The sequence below is a fragment of the Lytechinus pictus genome, unplaced genomic scaffold, assembly GCF_037042905.1.
Source record: "Lytechinus pictus isolate F3 Inbred unplaced genomic scaffold, Lp3.0 scaffold_19, whole genome shotgun sequence".
NCBI classification, from domain to species: domain Eukaryota; kingdom Metazoa; phylum Echinodermata; class Echinoidea; order Temnopleuroida; family Toxopneustidae; genus Lytechinus; species Lytechinus pictus.
The window spans coordinates 2361282-2385499 of NW_026974140.1; the positions used below are offsets into that span (position 1 = coordinate 2361282).

The window sequence follows — 24218 nt, forward strand, 5'->3', positions numbered from 1 at the left end:
AATGCAAATGAATTATGATATTTATTTTACTTAGTCATATAATTCAATTATTTCTCTTCATTTTGATACCTAATATGAGACAAACACTTCATGCATGAATGAGTAAGATGAGTTTGAAATTCAATGTCAAAACCAGGTTGCCCAGAAAAATTTGACAAGATTGGTTCGTGATACGAAGATTGTGCTTATTCGACGGTTGCCTCTCATTAGCATTTCTTTTGTATTCTTTGTTAATTTTCTATGATCCCTGAAATAAGTAGATTCAGATTCTGCGCAAATCGTTTCTGATATGTCTCAATATTTGTTTTTTATCTGCCATGCGTGAACGATTGGTTAAGCTGTTGGTTTCAAATAAGAGATGAGATTCTAATCTTGCCATGATAATCAAATTTATAGTAAAAGCATATTTAATAATTGTGAAATCTATCTCTGAACACGGGTTTCATTTTTTTGTGGGACGCACTGTATAAATCCATAACTCTAATAGCTTGGATGGATTTCACCATTATGTTACTTTTTTCTGCTATTATTAAAACCACCTTTGCACCAGGGTGAACTTCCCCTTTAATGGAAAACTTTTTGCTAAGACTGGTTTAGGGCTATGCTGGTATGCCATTCACCTATTTATTACCTTAAACAGAATGTGAACATAACTGTCATATATCATACATTTTCAAAATATGCGCAATTCACAATATGCATATGAAAATCCAATTATTCTCAACTGAGAACCAATAAAAAAAATTAAAAAAAAGAGACTTCCTTAGAATGAGTGAACAAATATTAGAGGTTTAACCTGCTACTACTCTCATTACAATGCCCATTAGAAACCAGGAAGGGGGGGGGGTATGCAGAATTGCAGAGGATGATTTTTTCCCCATCATTCTGAATAACATACAGGGATTGAACCTCACACCAACTTGCGTTTATTCCACTTAATTTTTCTTACCTACTTTTTTACAATTTTTACAATTCACCATGCCCTGTGTTTTTTTAACGATGCCGATATAAAACAAACTTACAAATGACATGCCACAATTATGGTATTTGTGCTCAAGACAGACTGGTTTTATTTTATAAACAAAAGTTCTACACAAAATATCTCCCACAAAACACAGATATTTTCCACCATTTTTTCGTTACTCTTTCTGTATCCATGATTGCAGGAATAAAGCAACACTTTCATTGTGGAATATTTCAGTAAACATATATTTGTAAATTCAATGGGTGAAGAAGGACTTTGTCCCTTGTTATGATCCTCTTTTAAAAGATTCTTGATGTGACATACAAATGGATAGTATACAAAATTCATATTTTATACAAATATCGCTGACAGAAAGGGGGCTTTGCTGAACAAAACTTCTTGTAAATATGAACTTATTTATAATTGTAAGCTACATCCATTTTATGAAAAATATTACAATCAAAACCAGTTCCCCAACAAACTGACCAAAAGAAATAGTATCAAACTGATGCTAATAAGGAATGCATATGAAGAGTTTAGATCAGAGTTTGTTCTAGCTTAATATGCCTAGACGTCAGAAATACAATAGTTCATACATCATTTCAGATTCCAGGTGTATTAAAAATTCTTCACTTATTCAGCCTCGTCTCGATTGTGGTTTCAAAATACAAAACCAGAAGCTTTTTTTACTGGTATATTTGCATATTTTCAGAACAATAAAACCACAGTAGAAATTTCTTTCTACATCAGTACAACAATAAGATTTTTTTACCAGACCAATTCAATAGGCCAAATACAAAATTGAAAACAATAGTTCAGTATACATGTATCATCCTGCCCATCCAGACATAAAGCACACACATAAAGCATAATAAAGAGAATAGTACCAAATAGTTGCCAAATAGTCTAAATGTTATCTGCAAAATGGAAAATTTGTGAAAAAATATACCAGAATTAATTGAATCCATCAAAATAGCTTTTAATAGCAAAATCTATTCCATTGGATACATTCAATAAAAATTATTATTCAATTGTATTCTTGTAATGTGTTAAAAGGACTTAAAAATCATTTTTAGTTTGAGATTACATAAAAGAGAATACTGAGTGGGGAAATGATTACATGTACATATAGATATCCATAGGCTCTTTCTTTTTGTGGACTAGAATGCTAGCTGGATATGAACTATATTCCTAAGATATGTGCAAATAAACTTACCTCAAAATCTAATGTACAAACCACAATGCTGTTTATGCCATAATATATTCATAATAATTGTTCTTCTAAAGAAAATTCATGAATTACAGTAAAATTCAATCAACAGGAACCAAAACGAGCGATGGATTTTTTAATCATCACTTATGTTGAGAAAAAGAAAGCTAGCATCTTAGAAATATAACAAGATCGATATATAGCATTTACCAAAGTGCGAGGTTTAAATAACAAATCAGAAATAATGCAAGACTTGATTGCAAAGGTGAAGAGATTATAAATCTCTGTGGCAGTTGAATTGGTTGAAGATATATCCACAAATTGATCCTATTTTAGGACATAAACAATGAAATGATTGTGCATTAAACAAAATATGGAAAGAGTGCATAAAAAAAAGCCTCCTGGCTTTTAAAAACAATTATAACAAAGAAGAGATCTGATAATCAATCACATGGATGAATATGAATGGGCAAGTGCCCTGTGCAAAGAGATTTCTGTAGTACTTATAATTATCAACTCTTGGAAAGCTGCAATGTGCAATAAAAATAAACATTTTTACTTATTCCTTGATTTTAAGAGAAAATAGTACTTCATATGAAACAAACAAAATAGAAACAATTTTACGCAAGAGAATCTTGGAGTTTCTTGTCTGATTCCTTTAGTCCGATCCACGTATTAAGTTGACGAGCACGGATACGTCCCCAAACGACATGATTGGTCATACCCAGGATTTGTGCAGCCTGCCAAGCTGCACCCTCTGGTGACAGGGTGGTAGTACAGCCAAGTCCTGGATGGGATAATGGATAGGAGAGAATGGTTGTGTGATCTTCATGTACACAAAATAGGGAAAGCTAAACTTTATTATTCTAAAGTTCTTGATGGGAAAGAGAGAGGAGAAACAGGAAAGGGAGCAGGAGAAGAACATAGAATGAAGAAAGGTGCAGGAGGAAGTGGAATGGGAAGATGGAGGAGGAAGAGGAATTAGGGAATAGGAATGGGAAGAAAGAGGAAATAGAAAAGGAAGAGGGTAGTGAGGATGAGAGAGGTAGGAGGGACATGATTAGGAGGAAGGAAACACACAATACAGGGGTAAATGTAAGAGTAAAAAGGAGGAGGGAGGGGCAGCAGGACATAACAATAAGGGATATGAGGCAAGAGAGGGGAGTTACAGAGGCTGGAAAGGAAAGGAGATTGTAGAATGAGAATAGGAAGAGGGTAAGAGGAAGGAGACAACAGAAAATGAGGAGGTGAAAGAGGACTTTAAACAGGATTAGGAGGGAGAAACAGAAGGGAACTAGCCAATAAGGGAATAGGAGAGAATGGGAGGAGTGAGAGGAGATGGTGGAATGCATTGTGATTAAAATGATGGACAGAGAGAAAGGTGAGTACAGTCTCTTTAAAAATACAGTCTCTTAAAATTACAGAACAAAAATTTCTTCACAATTTGTCCAAAAGCACACAGAGTCTAAGTTAGAATAGAATTTGCTTCAAACTATGGATTAATTCTTGTTATCACAATCATTTAACATTACATTGAATGGATTATTTCTAACCATCTATAAACAAAACAAAACTGGACACCAAGACTTGTCTCCAACATATATATATATTTTTGGAAAAAAGTGCAGAATTGAAATACTTATACGCCCCTATCCACAAAAACCAAAAGGGAAGAAAATCATAATTTCTGCCAAAAGGAGAATGATTTTGCTCCACCCAGTCAGATAGTGTTCTAACACCAATCTACATTCAAAATGTACTGTTCTTTACTGTTTCTGGCAAGAACACCCTTACCTGATGGCAAGCGAAGAGATGACCAGATGTCCTGTGCCCCCCAGTCAGCCTTCACAGGTGGACAGTTGATGACAGGGAAGGTGGCATTCCCTGATAGAACCGGTCCCAAGCCGTTACTCCTTCCGGCCACAGCGATGAATACAGCAGGGATACCAAGGGATTCGTAGTACTTGAGGATGTTGAGGGTCTCCTCTGTGCCCTTGTGTGCTGAGGTCACACGGAGGTCACAATGAATGCCAAAGGAAGTGCATTCATTCTTGATCTTCTCTCCATGAGGTAGGTCACTGGCTGATCCCATCATGACCACAACCTGGGCCTTAGGGTTAGGAATGAAGTCCTGATAGATGAAAAACAAAGAGATGGTTTGAGTCTTACGAAATCAAATCCACATTCATGATGTCATTCATACCATGCAATCATTAAGAAAAAATCTTTAAAATCAAGGATAACTGATATATCGTCATATTATTTCTGGCATAGATGAGGAAAGTCAAGAGTTGTGAAATCATAAGTGGAACACCTCTGGAAGTCTTGTCTGCATTACGCAATGTAATGTAGCAGCAGTGCTCCCTTTGAAAACAACAAGTTGAATAATTATTCACACAAAAAAAAAGAAACATTCATATGACAATAAAATACTAAGTTCAAGACAAATTGCCTGTTTACCTTATTTTTTGGATCCTAAAACATAAAGCTTAGCGATTTATCATGGGCCCATTTCTACAATAAAATATTGATTACATTGAATGCTCAATCATGAAAAATCAACATTATGATCAATCACAAAAATTTTATACTAAGCTACGCGCCCAACGATGAATACTTACATTGAGTTTCTTTGAGACCCATTCAAAGTTCCTCTTGACCTGCTGGAGTGCGTCGTCGGTGACCTCTTTCAGATCACGGTAAACCTGTTTGTCCACCATCAGTCGTTTATCTCCAGCCGGCCATAGACGCCATGAATCACTGTCAATGATGTCAGCAAGTAAGATCTCACCTGGATGAAAAAAAATCAGAAAATTATTGAATATTTGCCAATTTAATTTTTTTTCTGTTGAAAGTATTTTATTGCAGCTTCAACTATTTGTCACATTAGGCAAGATGGGAAGACGTTCTTGAGGTGGTCACTGTTTTATTTTCCAATATCAGTGTCAATACTTCTCTGTTCATTTTTTCCACAGATTTCAGTGTAAGCTAAAATGTCTATCATTAAAATATAGGTTTTCCAGGTCAAATGTCCGCAGATTGGAACCAATCGTCCATATAGGTATTTCAAATGTCCGTGTACATGAACAAATGTCTGCATAAGAATATGGATGTCTGATTAGGGATTTCAAATGTCCATGTAGGTTCAAAGTGTCCATATAGCTAAATCAAATATCCGATTAGGGAGTTCAAATGTCCACATAAGGTTCAAAGTGTCCATATAGCTATATCAAATATCCGATTAGGGAAACCAAAAGTCACATAGGGAACTAAATGTCCGATTAGAGAGTGTAATATCCCACTTGGGAAAACAAATGTCGTATAGGGATCTCAATTGTCCAGGGTTTGAATTGTTTACTTGAACATGATAACTTCATTTTTTCATCTTTCGCTTTTTCATTTTCTGTCATTCAGCTTTCCCTGACCCTTCCTGCTTAATCTATCCATTTGTCAGGCAAGGGATTCCCCCCCCCCCCCTCATTTCACAAATTTGCTGACCTCCTTGATTTTTATCCTTATTTTATTTATTTATTTAGTCATTTTTTTGTCTATTCTTTTTTTTTTTTTTTTTTTTTTTGGGGGGGGGGTCTTGGCCCTGTATGTTGTATTCATCTTATTCATTTATTTTTGTACACATTCATATATATCTTCCCTTTTCATTCTACCCCGTCCCTGTTTTGAAGCCGTTTACGTCTTGGTGGAGATGGAGCGCCTTTTTGAATCAGGCTCTTTTCTCTTCCTTCCATTCATTCCACCTTTTCAACTTTTCCTTCTCTACTCATTTGTTATAGGCAAACAAACAAATGTCATATAGTGATTTCAATAGTCTCTATGGGTGTAAAATGTTATGTTTCTTACACATTCTGTTGTTTATTTACCAAATTATTATATTCCTTCCACTACATATCAAACGCCACACAACATGATCTACGGACAAACTACGGATATTATTTACAATATTTTTTACTCAAACCCAGAATATATAAATCTAAACATGGCATTTAATTTCATAATTCATATGAAAAACTCATTATTTGTAAAAATGTTTGTTCCTTACAGTTATGAAACATATTTAAGTCATAAAAATAATTATTGTTTAATTCTTCTGAAGTATGAGTTTATATATAGATAAATTTCCTCAGTCTCTCACCCATCCCAAACATGTAATTTATCTTCTTGCAGGCACAAATGAAAATTATTTCTATTTATATGTCTGTATTTTTTATCATGAATACATCTACAACCTTTTTTGGTGTGCCGTATGCTAAACCATCTCTTCATGAAAATACATGTTAATTCATAACGGTTACATTTTATCCACTCATTTGCATTACCTGAGGCATAACGTGCAATGCTGTCAGAAATCCACTTAATTATATTTTGGTAATTCAGATAAACGTCTTAGACGATATAATTTTCAATGCTGGGATTGATTTTAATTACTTTAAGTCGATTTAATTAGACGGGGTGGGTAGGGTGTATCTAGCTCGATAAGAAGTAATCATTTTGATAGGTTCACTCAGGCAGGGCAGTATTTCGAATTCTTGTACTTAAAAAAAACCATCATTATGCAACTAACCTTGATTTATTAAAAGTACTTCAAGATTATTCCTTGATTAATTCAAACAATAGTTCCGTCATCTTTTAATGATTAATCATTTTTTTCATATCTTTTTCATCATTGGTTAATTACCTTGTTTTGGACCCTATATGGAAGACTAGCAGAGTGATGCCTACATTGTCACTGTTCGATGAGAACAAATATTTAGACATAACAATCAATTTCAACGCATTTTACTTAAAATAAATGTGTTATTTATGTTACACTCTCGGTATGAAGCATGTTTGTTACTGTTAAACTTTCAATAAATGTTCAAGTATTTTTTCCCCTTTTTATTTCAATAAACCAAATTGTAATTGGTTTTACCCTATTGTTTGAATAATCTTTACTACTGAACAGAATTTTGATACTGAATGTGTACATTCGTCACACATTATAAGAAAATTTCTCTCTTTTCAGCATCATTAGCAAATGGACATTTGAATTACCTATTGAAAATAAATTCTATTGTGCGGACATTTGATTTCTCTAAGGACATTTTCTTCATCTATTCATTGGGATACAATTCTGGCTAATGGGACATTTGAATTCCCTATTGACATTTGAATTACCTAATCGGACACTTGCTCTGACACGGCGAACATTTGACCTGGAAATCCTATAATAACCAATACGTCAGACAATACATGGAATTCTCTTTTTAATATCTTTTTATACATTTTATGTTTATAAATCCTTCATGAAACTGATTTATCAAAGCCCATAACATACACTCTATGACTAACCCGACATTTATAACAATGCTGCTGGGCTTGTGGACAGATTTTGTAACATATGTTCATACAATAAGCATCTTCACTGGTAAATATCATACTACAGAATCAATTTCAAAGATTTGTTTTCAAATGGGATAAGAGCTTTATGATAGAAAAATGAATCAAATTTGATAAATAGAATTCAGCAAATTTGTATGGTTTGTATGAAACCAGCACTCGTAATCAACCACCCACAGCATCGAACTAGAAATCAGAGTTCCAAATTTTACAGTACCCTTTAAATAACATACATGTATTTTCACATGGAGTACATTGTACTTGCCTGTCTCTGCATCTACGCCAAACTCTATTTTCATATCGATGAGAGTACAGTCCAGTGCTGCCCAGGCCTTCTCTAAGACTTCAAAGATTGCGACTGTCATACGACCCATGATATCAACCTCATGAGCTCCAATAAGACGACCTCCATGGGTCATCTTAGCTTCAATCAGCTGTGCATACGACCACTCTGGATCACCAGCAGCATCATCCTATATGAGAAAACATGCAAGAGTAATATTTATTTTTTCCCCCAGTACTCTATGGCTTTTTGCCTGTTTGAGCATGCAAAAACTTATACAATAAAATGCTAGCAATATACGAAGAGTCACCTCGACACTTAAATTTCACTGAACAGTTGTTGAAAATATACAGAAATTAAAATGTCAAATGTCATTATTCATATTTTATCAATCAAATTTCGTAAAATAAAATTATTGTGAAATAGAATTTACATTCTCTTTTGGGTGATACTTAATGTTTTTTGTTTCTTTATAGACATACATTAGGAGGGATCAAATACTGTATAATTGGCTGGGATACGTTCAGACTGCACAAAAAGCTTCAAGGGAATATTACTGGCTTCCTGCAAGAAGGGACTTAGGGGTAAGATTTATGATTATTTTTTCAAATTTCATATATAAAGAGAAAATCGTAAATTATCCAATGATGCAAAGTTATTCTAGTAAAACTCAAAATATCAGCATATCGGAAAAAATTTCCTCTACGTCCCTTTTTGTGGGAAGCCATTGATATGTCCAGAAAAAATTGGTGCCTATTGGCAATATTTCTACAGTATTTCCACAATCTTCTCCTTAAAGCACCATTCAAAGTTTAGGTGATCAACCTACCTTATAGAAATACTCTAGCTTAGGGGGTGCAAAACGGTACCCCTCATTAACCCCCGGGTTGCGTTTGAGGAAGGAACCAGTAGCCACACGCCTTGTAACCCATTCAATTGGAATCATTTCACATCGACGACCAACAAATGCTGTCTCAGACTCCTGCCTCATGAAGTGGGTCTTGATACCTGAAGAAATAATAGTGCAACTATGTTTGAAAGCTTTTTAAATAATTTGTCAAATCCTTTTGGCTTTCTTAAAAGTTATTTGTAAATTTAAGGGATTTTCAAATTTTCTCCCAATGTATTAAAGACTCTTATGCCAACTCGTACTCCAAACATTAACTACCCATTTCCCTAGAGATATCATAATGTAATAAATGAATTCATTTCATTCCATCTATAAAACATCTTAATTAAAGAAAATTAGGTTATATTGTCTTTAATCATTTCTTTTTTGATATTGGCTCTAAATGGAATGAAGACAGCATATTAGTTTATCAGCTTTGGTGAGGAAACTATTTCTCTGCTCCTAATGATCTAAATATCCAGATTTGGAAAATTATATCTCCATTCCCTTTTTTTTTCATTAACAAGGAAATCTGTAATTTAACTTTTGCTACAAAGTACCAGGGTGCTCCAAACCGTTGCTGATAGCATTAAGACAATATGAACAAGCTCACTATGGAGTGAGATAACATGAACCAAGTTGTCACTTTTACAAATACATACACATGCAAGAATGTTTTCCATTTCAAGTTTTGAGAAAAGTGTTGATACTTTGTACAAAAATATGTAAAATACAGAAGTTTTTAAAAATCTAGCCACTTAAAAACCCGCAACAAAACTTACAATATTCAACAGACCTTGACCTTGCCAGATCAAGTAACATTCCAGATACACTGCACCATAAAACTCACCAATCAAGTTGAGGAATTCAAACACTTTTGCAGCGGTGGCATTTGAGATTGCGGCCTTTCCCGCCAGATCATTAACACGCTGTGCATTGTGGGCAGAAATCCTGTCTTTAGATTGAAGAAGAACTTCATAGTTTGGCAGCTCATAGATGATCTTTGTCTTGCCTTCATTCAGCTGCTTTCCTGGTGTGGCTGTTAAGTGAAATAAGAAACAAAAAGTAATAATAATGCATTGTGTTACAGCTAGATCTGTAATGCTACCATTCATTCAAGTTAAAGTTGGCGCCTTTCTTGACAGAGACTACTACCGTATAACTGAAATAGTAAGATAAGGTTCATGCAGATGATCGGCTAAAACACGGGGAGGATGATTAAAGGTAAATTCCAGTTCTGGTAACGATCTCAAAATGACTTTTTACAGAATCTAATATAATGACCACCAAAGTGTCTGTTTGTATGAATAAAAAATATGTGCCAAAGGATTCTAGAAGAAATTGTGTAATTGCTGAGAAATAAGCAAAATAAGCGCGGATTCAGTCACTTCCGTCGGGTCTTTATTCCAGCAATAATAATACACTGTCCCACGTGTGCCTATCTGTGTTGGCGATCTTCAGTGTGATCGTATTTCAGCTTAGATTTTATGATTTCACAAAGTTCAGTTTATGTAACTGTACCAGATCTAGATCCACGATGATATAGTCATACTTAACCTTGGTTTTACAGACTTTCTCACGAAATCAGTGTTTTACTGCAACTACTGTCATTTACATGTAGCTTTAAGACTGTAGAATACTGAACATCAGGGTGTAATGAAATGATGGGTGATTCATGCATAGTCTTATAAAATAATTCAGTCTCATTCCTTGTAATGGACAGAGAACATGTAAAATATTATTATTATATTAATCGGCACTTAATCAAAAACAAGACAGCATGTAATTTGATCAGGTGAAAATACATATCGTTTCCTTCAAAATACCAGAAGTACATGTAAATAGATGTACAAGCCAGGTCCTGAGAAATAAAGGGAGCATTAAACATATCTCAGTCATTCACATAGAGGTCCATTACAAAATGAAAATTTTGGCTCCCTGTATATTATATACAGACCATGTGAAAGTAATTATCTTGTTGTTAAGCCACATTTTGTAGACTCATTAATATTGAAACAACCATCATGTTCAGTTTAATGCTGATGAAATAATAGAGTTTATTCTGTCTTGGAGTTATTTTACCTTCTTTCATTCAAATTAAAGAGAACACTTTCACAACTCCGTGTAACAGGAGCATTGATACCCAAATCAGTTTTCCAGTGCTGTGTCATACATGTATGTACCGTGTCAACTATCTCTTTGATACTTGGATTTTTTAATCTGAAATTTGGAGAAAAAGCTGTGAATCGACGTAAATGTCGACTCTTATTTTGGGACCATATACAGCCTTATTACAAAAGTTTGGTGATAATTCTAATTATTCTATTCCTAAAAACTGTACACGACATTTTGCAGCATGCTATTAATATCAGAAAACTAATGTTACGAGAGAATAAATGAGTCTAGAGAGAAGTAGAGACACTCCAAATTTCACATCATGATGCACCACTGCAAGAACTGATCAACTGTTAACAGGACATAAAATATCAACAAATGTGTTTTTTTTAAACTTTTTTTTTTTAATGATTAACAAATTATGTTATTTTGTATGCAAGTGATCATCTATATGATAAAGCAACATACCACCATCTCTTTTTAGTTCTAACGAATGAATGACATGCAGAAATTAAATTTTGAATATCTCTTTTTAATTGCTTAATTTGGCTCAGCTGAATGATAGAAAATATTGAATACTCACTTCATAATTGGGTCCGCCGTACATAAGGTTAACCTCTTTTTGGCTGCTACCCTTTCAGTATAATACTTTATTTATGTCTATGTCTGATTTATTTCGTTTGTAATATTTATATTGTTTTTATACTGAGGAAAATGAATTGAATTGAATTGAAAATCTTTGTAACATAATCAAGGTTACTAAATAGGTTCATTATTGCGGACTGAAATAATCGCTAGAGGGTATTCATTTGTCTCGCAATCTACTATGGTCAACAAGGAAATTCGTGATCACTCTCGCAAAAAGTGTTCACTAGCTTACAAGTTCACGAGCTTTCGAGTGCCGCTGCAACTCTTTATCAAGTGACGAAAATTATCTGATAACGTAGTCTATTTATACCACACCCCAGGACCGTACGCACTAACGCGGGAACAATAGGTGGGCACTGATCCGTTGTGTGATTGGTCGGGCATTTCACCAATCAGTGCGTCGATGTACGGTGCGGCCGGTGATCCGTATATGCAAATAAGCCTGAGGTATATGCAAACACGCCGCGAGTAGGCAATATGCAAATAAGACAAAATTGGCGGGCTCGCTAGTTTCCCAGGTAAGGGGGTATTGTGCTGTCGGATGGTTCGCATCCAGAAATTGTCGATCCCGCAGTCTCTGTTGAAGTTGTTAGGACAAAGACGTATATTAATAGCCTCCTTAATCCTGCGTGTATACCAATGTCTCTCTTTGGCAACGCAATGTACACCCTCCCAATCTGGGAGGTGTTGCTTCTCCCAAGCATGTTCTGCCACAGCGTATGTGTCGGTTCGCTGTAACCGAACATCGCGCTTGTGTTCAGAAATGCGTTCAAGGTTTTCAAGACTTGCACAGTCTTGCCATACATAGATGGTCTTTCACCACAACTCAAACACTGATTAGAAGGTCACGGTATCCGAACGGTTTTCCGCTCGGACACCACCCTACACAAACAGCTTGTACACCCCAAAGACCCCATCCCTGATCACAGACGTGATCGGTGAAACAGCCCGACCGATAGTTGAACGCATTTCTGAACACAAGCGCGATGTTCGGTTACAGCGAACCGACACATCCGCGGTGGCAGAACATGTTTGGGAGAAGCAACACCACCCAGATTGGGAGGGTGTACATTGCGTTGCCAAAGAGAGACATTGGTATACACGCAGGATTAAGGAGGCTATTAGTATACGTGTTGTCCTAACAACTTCAACAGAGACAGCGGGATCGACATCCCCGATTTCTGGATGCGAACCATCCGACAGCACAATACCCCCTTACCTGGCAGTGCACGCCGACCCGATCGTTCCCGGCCCCGAGCGAGGGACCGCTCAGCTAGTCAACCCCCACCCACGGGAAACTAGCGAGCCCGCCAATTTTGTCTTATTTGCATATTGCCTACACACGGCGTGTTTGCATATATACCTCAGGCTTATTTGCATATACGGATCACCGGCCGCACCGTACATCGACGCACTGATTGGTGAAATGCCCGACCAATCACACAACGGATCAGTGCCCACCTATTGTTTCCGCGTTCGTGCGTACGGTCCTGGGGATTGGTATAAATAGACTACGTTATCAGATAATTTTCGTCACTTGATAAAGAGTTGCAGCGGCACTCGAAAGCTTGTGAACTTGTAAGCTAGTGAACACTTTTTGCGAGAGTGATCACAAATTTCCTAGAAAGCTAGTGAACACTCTTTGCGAGAGTGATTACGAATTTCCTTGTTGACCATAGTAGATTGCGAGACAAATGAATACCCTCTAGCGATTATAATCAAGGTTTATAACTAGCTGTGAAAAACTCAATGGGATACATTTTATACAAGTTTGGATTCACTTAGTATTACAGACAAATTGTATTTTTTCTTTGTTAAGTAGGTACGCCTATTTGCCTTAATTTGTTGGTCAAATATGTTTTTATTTCTAATCTCCTAGGAGTGTTTTAAAGCCACTGCATGGTTTTATCTTGTACTGCTTAAGTGTGGGGTTTTTTTTGCGCCTAATCATGTTAGTTTTACTAATCTACAGTATGTGCATGTGTGTGGGGGGGCAAACAGCAATCTCAAGGGTTATACTAAAGAACATAAGTTGCACGGGGGGAAAGAGTTCAAAAGAATATAATTTAGAATTATTCAATCTACATGTACAAGCACTCATTAGTGAAGATGGGAGACAAAAACAACACTTCTTTATGGGAGGGGAAGAAGTCAGGTGTCAGTGCATTATCAACTTCTGAAAGCTTGTTTACTCTTTGTTAGTAGCCACAACCCCAACCCTGGGTAGGTTAGGCATCAGCAAAACGAGAGCATTAACCCAGATTGCACATCAAGCAAAAAAAAAAGTCCATGCTAATATTACATGCCTACCTTTCATTCTCTTTGATGGAGGTTGTTCTGAAAGAACACATGCAAAATAAAATACAAAATAAATGATCAGGGGCCTGTTGCAGAAAGAGTTGCGTTTAAACGCAAGTCAAAAAATCAATCGCAAGTCAAAAATGCGCGCTGTTGATTGGTTGAAAATCAAGTTACGTGTGATTTTTAGAGTTGCAATTGATACAAAATAAATGATCTGATGATATGTAATTGAAAGGATGAACAAGATCATCTACTTTCCATTTGGTCTCGTCCCACATGGTCTAATCCTACTTTGAGTTTGGCATTTGAGAAGTGATTGCTCAAAGTGGGTATTAAAACAAGTGTAATATGACCAATAAGCAACCAGACCAAACTGATATATGCTTTTCACACTGCATTTCCTTAACCCCATACTATCCTTAACCCCGGACTATCCTTAACCCCATACTATCTTTTTTTCGATTCACACTGTCTTTCTTAACCCCGTACTATTTGCTTAGCCGGGGTTAACACCTTAACATGGGCAATCACACAGCTCATAAATATTGATGATTTTACCATACAGAGCGCGATTAACGTGCAATTTCGACTTCTGTGATTGGCTAATGCTTAGCCCTGTTTCGTTTCACACTGCATCTCTTAGCACCGCAATTGTGGTGCTAGCACCACAATAAGCCGGCTAACCCTGCTTTTTTGCAGGGCCAGATAGTACCGTACTATTTACCGTGCTAGCCCACTTTGCTAAAACGTAGTGTGAAAACGAAGTGGGCTAAGCTTAACCCCGGGAAATTGGTGGGGCTAAGACCCCCCCCCTTAGCCCCACCAATTTAGGACAAAAAGTGCAGTATGAAAAGCATAATAGTAGACCACATAGCGGTGTGATATCAAACAAGAAATTGAGAACTTCTAACTCCCATCTCTTGCCTGCAACCTGAATTTGAAAGCCGGACATTGACTCGCATCAATTTGTACAAGAATATCATGTGCCAGTAATCATTTCAGAGGCGCACGGCCAATATGGGAGACTGTCTCCTATGAGAGAGATTATTTCCATTATCAGACTTTTGTAAAAAAAAATTGGGTATCCAATTTCAGAGACTGTCTCCAGTTTGGGAGACCAATTTCCTTTGTTTACATTTGCTTCAAAAGGATTACCTTGGCAGCAAATGAAAATGTTATAAGCAGATTCCTCATGAAAAATTACCCCTTTTCACCACCGTCTACTTTTGTTTTAATAAGGATTTTTGTTGTCATCCACACACAAAACAAATGGGCTTCTGAACTCAGTGAGACAAAATTTTGGGTGGAAAAAATTACGCTTTTGTTCGTGTTGTTTCTTTTGTTCTTTTGCAAAGCAAGTCTCTAATATGGGAGATTATCTCCCATATTGAAGAGAGTCTCCACATTTTGGTCTTGCGCCTCTACTGGACATCGAGGCACAAACTGAACCCTCCAAAAAAGGAAAAGTTAGACCTCCATGTCACGTTTGTTCTCGGAATCGATCAGACATTTTGTTTTCAATTTTGAAAGAAGAACGAACGAGACAGAACTTTTCCTTTTTTTGAAGGTCTAGTTTGTGCCTCAATGTCAGGATTCTGTGTCACGATAGACCTTTATCCATATAATCGAGGTAAGTGCATAATTCATTTTTCCCCCTTTTATTTGGGGTGCTATCAATATTGCGACCCCATTTTGGAGAGTATCCGCTGACCAATATTACACAGACGAGTCCTGGGCTCCTGCCCGCTTCGCAGGCCGGAGCTCCCTGGGTTATCGGTACCCTGAGCTTGAGTGGATCTAGTTGTACTTAATATGGTATAATGCGGCGCTAATGCACTTTCGTAAAGGCCAATTACCAGCATACCTCATCACCAATACTTGTTCCCAAATGTCATGACATGTCTCTCAGTCACATTTCGAGGTCAATATACCCACCTCTTTTCCAAATATCGCGATCGGGAATGGCTGTATTTCAGCTTTGATCTCAATGTCGTTGTTCGATTCCTCAGACATCACTTCGCGGATCGCTTGGATTCGCCGTGATGTTGATATGGACTGAAGTTATGCGACCAAAAGATTCGCCTGCAGCATGCTGGCAGTTTGTTCGCCACATGTTCGCATGATTTGGTTGCTAACTTCAGTCCATATCAACATTACGGCGCACAGCGAATCCAAGCGATCCGCGAAGTGATGTCTGAGGATTCGAACAACGACATCGAGATCAATGCTGAAATACAGCCGTTCCCGATATTTGGAAAAGAGGTGGGTATATTGACCTCGAAATGTGACTGAGAGACTTGTCATGACATTTGGGAACAAGTATTGGTGATGAGGTATGCTGGTAATCGGCCGGTGCGAAACTGCATTAGCGCCGTATAATGCTCTATAGATAAGGCCTTTTATGCTCAGGTTTTTTTAACTTCAATCAGTGCATTAGGCTCTAATTTCTAAATACAATTTTGCTGTTCCATTTGCTTTTGCGCGCGCTCATATATGTCATCACTTTGTTCCGGTTCTGTACTCACCCTTGTACATGCCCCATACGCGCTGCAAAGACCTATCGAGTAATGGCGGCCAAGATCAAGTCTCCGCGTAATCACAGCGATTGGACGAAGTACACCCTCTACAAAACAGTTAGCGGTATCAGATAGTCTATCCAGGGAAGTGTTATAGAAGGAAATGAAACTCAAAAAGTAAGATTTTATTGCCCCCTTTAGGCAAATTCGAAGTGAAATTGAGAGGGGACACCCTGCTGATAACTGCTGATAAGTCTCTCACCAGCCCCCAAATTACCCCCGCAGGCCGCAATGACTACGCAACCAAGGCTTACTTTTATCGCTTTCCCTGCCTCGCTCCTAATCTCCGCTCTCCTAGCCAAACGACTTCGTCTTTTGATCTCACTACCTCGGAGCCGATAACATGACGTCATTTACATGATTTCTGAATAGCTGAGTTCAGAGTGAAAAGTTATATGTACATGTTTTGGCTGCGCACTACGCTGTTGATTGCTGGAGACATGCGTAGTTATCACATTCGCACCCAGTGTATTCCAACGATTCAGCCGATATCTCATTCATCAAATTCACCCTTCGTATACCGGAGTAACAAGGTTTGTTATCTATTTGTTTACATTTTTGTATATGATTAACCCAGGGAGCTCCCGCCCGTGCAGGGAATTGTAACAAAATGGCCGATCAAAACGGGGGTAGAAGGAGAGAACTTTTCGTTTTTTTGAGGTTCCAGTCTGTGCCCAGATGTTAGGAAACTGCCACTCGTTAGACCTTCATCCATATACTCGTGGTAAGTGCATAATTTCTATTTTCACAATTCATTTGGAGAAATATTTAGACCATAAATCACATTAGTCCCGTGAGTATGGTCAAATACACGGTAAGCCCCTGGGCTCCCGCCCGCTGCGCGGGCGGGAGCTCCCTGGGTTAGTATATATGATATATAGATTTCATTGTATGACCTGCTAATCTATATGTAATTGAAGAGGAATAAAAAATCTTTCTGATCTTTCTCACTTCGCCAACGTTACAGACGCGTGCGTCGGGTAACGTTGGCGAAGAACAATAGAAAATAAGATGGCGGCGTAAACATCGGGCAAGTCTCTTCCGTCTATTCATGATATTTTTCTCATTTTTTTTGATGAATTCTTCTTCAAAAATAACAACGAGAGCGTAGAAATGTCGGAAATGAAGTTTTATCCCATGTACATCATACATGATTTAGGTCTAGATCTTTAGGAAGGAAAGTAGAAATCTCAGGGGTGAAAGTTTCAGGTTTTGGCTTTCTTTGTGTGGGTCTATGTCAATGAGAGAGAAGCCCTGGCTTCGTATGAGATTGAGAGTAACCTTACGTTAGTAAATGATTTTTACTCTCTAGAAGCCGCCTGGCTACGACCGGAGGGGATCATTTTACGAGCTTGCCTGATAGAGTGGGATTAAGCCAATTATGGAGAATAACAACGGCTCCGCGCATGCTACAAAGGGAACTTTTTGAGTTTCATTTCCTTCTATAAATATAATAACACTTCCCTGGTCTATCTCAATGTATATATATGCACGTTACTCATTTTGGTTAGTCTATTCACAATCACATGTAGACCAAAAGCTTCGGTCTCTGTTATGTTGGTTGTTCAGCTGAACTCCGTTGGCTTCACTCACCAAATACAGAGACCGAAGTTCTAGCGCGATCTGTACAGGGGACTCAATGGCAATATGTTTATGTACTTAAGATCGGATAAAACGGGGAAGTGAATTTGCGCGACAGCCGAGGTAAGTCACTGTTTTTGTTCCTTTTAACTTGATTTTTCTCCGTATTTTGGCAATTAATGCCAAGAGGAAATATTAATTTGCATTTTGGTCGCGTTAATTTTCAAAATTTTAATCCAGGCATTAAAGACAAAAATTGAATAGCCCCGACGGGGGGATTTTGCATTGCAAGTCCCCTAATGGTGGCTGCACGCTAGCGAGCCGTCTGTGTATGAGGAGAAATTTAAAAAACAAAAAAATGTTAAAAAACTCCTCGAAACAGACGGCTGCCAGCTGTCTAAATCACATGATACTTGATAGTTAGTTGATACATTTTTTTTGGCAATTTTAAAATTTCACACATTAACCTCTCACTCTCAATTTCTCATAGACCAAAAGCTTCGGTCTCAGTGTTTTATTGGTTGTTCCGCTGAACTCCGTTGGCTCCACTCTCCAATGGCAATGCTCTCTCGAGGAGAAATTATATTTATAAAAAAAATTGAATTTGAAATGTTATTGAATATTGTTAACTTAAAATAAAAATTAAAAAACTCCTCGAAACTGACGGCTGCCAGCTGTACTAATGTTCAACTGTAGCTGATAATTACCTGCCATAATCAAAGATATTCTTGCTAATAAGTCTGTCAAGATTTCGTTGAATCAAGGAATTCTAGGCCGAGTGTGATTTCACTCAAAGCAGCTGCGTCGTCGAAGGACAATAGACTATACTCGCTCTGAGCTCTGCCCATATAGTACAGTACCTAGCTAGCCTGCAGCTCGGATGATGGATTCAAATTTGCACGTGTACGTACGTAACATGAGCACGTGCATATTGCGCGCGCCACGAAGTGTCAGGTGATCAAGAAAGAATAGTAGTCTAAAACACAGGCTTTGTTGTTTGGGACACCAACAGTTTATTGTGTGTGACATGGAAGACTGCAAAAGCGATATATGATACATCATCCCCTCATCCTTGCCACTAATATAATTTTATCCTCCTCGCTTCTATCTGCCACTCTTGCTGCTGACGTAACGACCCACTGCCTCAGATTATGTTAAAAATTAATAATTCCTTCTAGAGAATTAACAACTTATAAGTTGAGTTCTAGGCGCGTATCCCACCTCAAGCCCTAGCTTTATCCCGGGGGGGGGGGCACTCAGTATATAATGCATAGTGGGTATGTGCCGCGGAGGGGACCCCCATTTTTACACTCAAATTTCCGTTCCAGGGCATAGCATTTTCATCTTATTAAGAAAAAGAACTAAGAAAGCCGCTCCGAAGCATAGCATTTTCTTCTTCGCGAGGAGGGGACCCCCATTTTTACACTCAAATTTCCGTTCCAGGGCATAGCATTTTCATCTTATTCAGAAAAAGAACTAAGAAATCCGCTCCAAAGCTTCGCATATTTTTCGTTACGCCGTTCCGGTCGCATTGATCCACCACAATGAGCTGCAATTTTGGTAAAAAGCGGCCGCTGAGCGTTGTCCGACCATCGCCTCTGCGCGAGCGCACCCGGCGCCCGTGCCGCTGGGCTAGCTGTATACATCTCTATGACGTATGCCCGTTCCATAGGGATGCACACGCAAGCGACCCGTTCCAAGGACCCCCGTTTTCACAAACATTTGTCGTTCCGAAGCCCGTTCCGAGGACCCTCCTTTTTACAATAAGCCCGCTCCAAGGCCCCCGTTTTTTGTCTCACCTGCGGCACATACCCACTACTTTTTTGGTCGAGTGCCCCCCCCCCGGGAGCTTTATATGCCTTAATTCTTCTTTAAAGGACAAGTCCTCCCCAACAAAAAGTTGATTTGAATAAAGAGACAAAAATTCAACACGGCATAACGGAGTTTCATAAATCGGATGTAAAATAAGAAAGTGATGATCGACATTTTATTTTAAAGTTTCGCTTAATTTCACAAAACAGTTATATGCACATCCTGGTCGGTATGCAAATGAGGAGACTGATAACGTCATCCACTCACTATTTCTTTTGTATTTTATTATATATGAAACTATTCTTATTTTATCCTCATTGTCAAGTGAAACAACGATTAATTCCTCCCTGAACATGTGGAATTAGCGGAATACGGTTCAGTCAAGTGGATCCTTATTGTCAAATCTGTAAAAATGAAATATTGTATACTATTCAAACAATACAAACGAAATAAATAGCGAGTGATGGACATCATCGACTGACTCATTTGCATATCACGGACGTATGCATATAATAATAATGATAATAATAGAGGTATATTTACCCAGGGTAGCCACTTCAGTTGAAACTGTTCTCCCGGCCAGCGGGCCCTGCTATTATTACCCCGGCTTTAGCTGGGCTGCCTAAAGGCGCTCAAGCATTCAAGGAATTAATCCTGCTGCATGCATAGCCATATAGGTCTACATTTTGCCATGCTACCTCTTTTAAAGAGCAGAAGCGGATCTAGAGGGGGGGTTGGGGGGGTTGCAACCCCCCCCCCAAAAAAAAAAAATCCGGGGACCATTTTTGTCTCACCTGCATAGCAGAGTGAGACTATAGGCGCCGCTTTTCCGACGGCGGCGGCGGCGGCGGCGGCGGCGGCAAATCTTAACCTGAGGTTAAGTTTTTGAAATGACAGCATAACTTAGAAAGTATATGGACCTAGTTCATGAAACTTGGCCATAAGGTTAATCAAGTATTACTAAACATCCTGCCTGAGTTTCATGTCACATGACCAAGGTCAAAGGTCATTTAGGGTCAATGAACTTAGACCATGTTGGGGGAATCAACATCAAAATCTTAACCTAAGGTTAAGTTTTTGAAATGTCATCATAACTTAGAAAATATATGGACCTAGTTCATGAAACTTATACATAAGGTTAATCAAGTATCACTGAACATCCTGCATGAGTTTCACATCACATGACCAAGGTCAAAGGTCATTTAGGGTCAATGAACTTTGGCCTAATTGGGGGTATCTGTTGAATTACCATCATAACTTTGAAAGTTTATGGATCTGATTCATGAAACTTGGACATAATAGTAATCAAGTATTACTGAACATCCTGTGCAAGTTTCAGGTCACATGATCAAGGTCAAAGGTCATTTAGGGTCAATGAACTTTGGCCAAATTGGGGTATTTGTTGAATTACAGCCATAAATTTGAAAGTGTGTTGGTCTAGTTCATAAAACTTGGACATAATAGTAATCAAGTATCACTGAACATCCTGTGCGAGTTTCAGGTCACATGATCAAGGTCAAAGGTCATGTAAGGTCAAAGAACTTTGGCCACGTTGGGGGTATTTGTTGAATTGCCATCATATCTCTATAAGTGTATTGGTCTAGTTCATAAAACGTGGAAATAAGAGTAACCAAGTATCACTGAACATCTTGTGCGAGTTATAGTAGTTTTCAAAATCAGCACTGCTGCTATATTGAATCGCGTGATGCAGGTGAGACGGCCAGAGGCATTCCACTTGTTTTAAATCTTATCTTTTTTCTTAAACTTGTAATTTTAGAAAACGCCATTTTCACACACAGATTTTCAAAAATTTTCCCTACTGTGGGAGGGGGGACATCCCCCTCCCACACCCTCCCCCCTCGCTCGCTCCGCTCGCTTGGACTCGGTCGCTACGCTCCCTCGCATACCACCCCAACCCCCCCCCTTTATAAAAAGCTGGATCCGCCCCTGAAGAGTGATAGGGATTGTGTGAGAACTAAGTTGATACTGGTGGCAGCATTTGGTTGTGAACACACACCATTGATATGCAATGAATGACTGGTGCTGTGAGTTTTCATCCCACCGCTGCCACCAGATATGTGACCCATATGCCTAAGGTTCACATCACATATCATGCATGTGAATCCATTCCTGTAAAATTAATTTTAATTTTTATTTATTTATTACGTCTTATTTTACCAGGGTGACTCTGTCAGTGGTTCAAACACTGTTATACTTAGAGGCCCTAGAATACAATAACAAAAAATACATTAGAAAACAATTACAGAACATGCACATAAAACTTATTGTCATCTACATATAGTTCAGTGGAGCGGAATCAGCAACCACAATGGTGTCAGGCACATGGTGTCAGGCAATTAATTGACTGATGGTGTGAATTTTCTCTTCCTATGCCTCTGCTGCCGCTCAATCTACAGGTACATGAATCCACCCCATTGAAATGCAATGACTGGTGGTGTGGGTCAGGCGCGGATCCAATATTTCGTGGGGAGGGGGGCCCAAATTTGACCTGATTTTTGGCGCCCATGTGTACTTTTCGAAAAATGGCGCCCCCTCCCTCCCGGCCAGGCTAACCTAAATGTAACTTAAAAGCCTTAAATGTATTTTAAATTATCTTATTACATAATCACATTTAAAAAAAGGCAATAAAAGACCACTTTTTTAATGTGTTCTTTAAAAAAAATCCATGAATATATAATGTAATATCAATGGGAGCGCAAAGCGCAAGCGATTTTTGGGGGTCTCAATTTGGTTTAACTTCTCACCAGAGTAGGCCCTACTAGAATATTGTGAGAACGGGAGCTGTAGTTTATTTACTAGTTGTTTAGAATAGCCTTCAATAATATCACTGATAACCTCTTGGGAATAATGCAATCTCGAAGCAATCGACTCAATCTCCTCATCAGTGGCGAAGCTGTGATTTATTCAGCAGGGTTGCACGGGGGGGGGGGACTTGTTGAACTTTTGTAGAGGGCACCAAGATAAAAAAAAAAATAATAAAATGGGGGGGGGTAGAAGTTAAAGAAATTCAGAAAGTTTATTCTTAAAAACACATTGAGGTATCTCACAAGGCCTAAATAAATAATGATAACGCGAAGCGCGATATATTTGACATATTTCACCATAATCCCTTTCCTTTTCTCTCTTTTTTTCTTGGTCGTGATTTTTTTTTTTTTTGGGGGGGGGGGGCAAAACGCCCATGTCCTAACAATAATTTCCTAGCTTTACTTTATAAACAACATTAATGTGCAAAAATCTCATAAGCCCTATGCGAGATAAAAAAAAATAATTAAATTTCATGTATTTTGACCTGAAAATTGAACATTCTGGGCAATGTTTGTGAACCTGAACAAGATGCGTATGTAATTAGATAATTACTACGAGCGCGAAGCGCGAGCAGAAATTTTTAATGTGCGTTCTGGCCTGGTCGAAAAGGGACCTGTTAAGGACGTTTTGAATTAGCCATTAAGACGATACATATTTCAACGATTAAATAATGCGAGCGCGAAGCGCGAGCTGAACATTTTTTATATTCCAACCTATATAAAAATTAGATTTCAAACCCCCAACGGGACACTCGATTCATGTTTTGTCACTCATGAAAAATGATGGGTAGCTTTTTGTATCTTCCTACATTAATAATGCGAGCGCAAAGCGCGAGCAGAAAATTTTTGATATTCTGATCTAAAACTGGATAATTTTAGCACGTTTTTAATAAGATCAAGATGCGTATCTCAATAAACATGCATGCACGTGTTTTAGAGTTAGACAGAATCTGGACATTCTGAATACATTTAATTTTTCATCATGAAAATCAATAATGCGAGCGCGGATCGCGAGCTGGAAATAATATTTGAAATTCCGATATGAAATGGGTCAAGTTAAGCAATATTTAAAGCACTGTGTATATAGGGGAAATGTGAAGTGGATGTGGAAAGCACTTAATAAATGATGCGATCTTCCTAAAACTTGTCGACATATTTTTCTGAAAAAGGGACAATTGAGTTATGAATTCATTAAAAAAAATTATTTCATATTTATTAATCTAATAAGCCTAATGAGTGCGTGAAATTTGTTGACAGTGTATGAGGCCTGAAAAACTTGATATTTTATATTTCTTGTAATCATGAACAGCATTCATGGGTTGATACATTTATAGCAAATAATGCGAGCGCAAATCGCGATCCGAAATTTCTAAATGGGGGGAATTCAAGTAGTTTGTTATAGAATATAGGCCTATATGTACAGTGGCGTACCGTGGGTCACGGCATTGGGGGGGGGGCACCACCACAAATTTGGTGTCACTTAGGGAGCGCGCTCAGTTGCCAGGTATGCTGACCTAATAGAGAAATTTTAAGGACATACAATGCATTAAACGGATAAGTATCTCACTGATTAAATAATGCGAGCGCGAAGCGCGAGCTGAAAATTTTTGATATTCAGAC

At 38.0% G+C, this 24218-nt stretch overlaps 1 protein-coding gene across 2 annotated transcripts; it reads right to left on the reverse strand.

Annotated features, from left to right (window-relative positions):
• Window positions 1-1046: 1046 nt before the first annotated feature.
• Window positions 1047-19208, reverse strand: LOC129261039 (multifunctional protein ADE2-like). Of its 2 annotated transcripts, XM_054899081.2 has the most exons (8): window positions 18669-19208; window positions 13814-13840; window positions 9591-9779; window positions 8681-8859; window positions 7834-8041; window positions 4796-4965; window positions 3969-4305; window positions 1047-2961 (listed from the first exon to the last, which is right to left on the reverse strand). In XM_054899081.2, the coding sequence occupies exons 1-8, from the start codon at window positions 18673-18675 to the stop codon at window positions 2795-2797; spliced, it is 1284 nt and encodes a 427-aa protein (XP_054755056.1). In that variant the 5' UTR covers window positions 18676-19208; the 3' UTR covers window positions 1047-2794. The 2 variants fall into 2 exon arrangements, with proteins under 2 accessions (XP_054755056.1, XP_054755057.1); XM_054899082.2 differs by lacking the exon at window positions 13814-13840 and having other exon boundaries at window positions 18669-19133.
• Between the last annotated feature and the right edge of the window lie 5010 nt (window positions 19209-24218).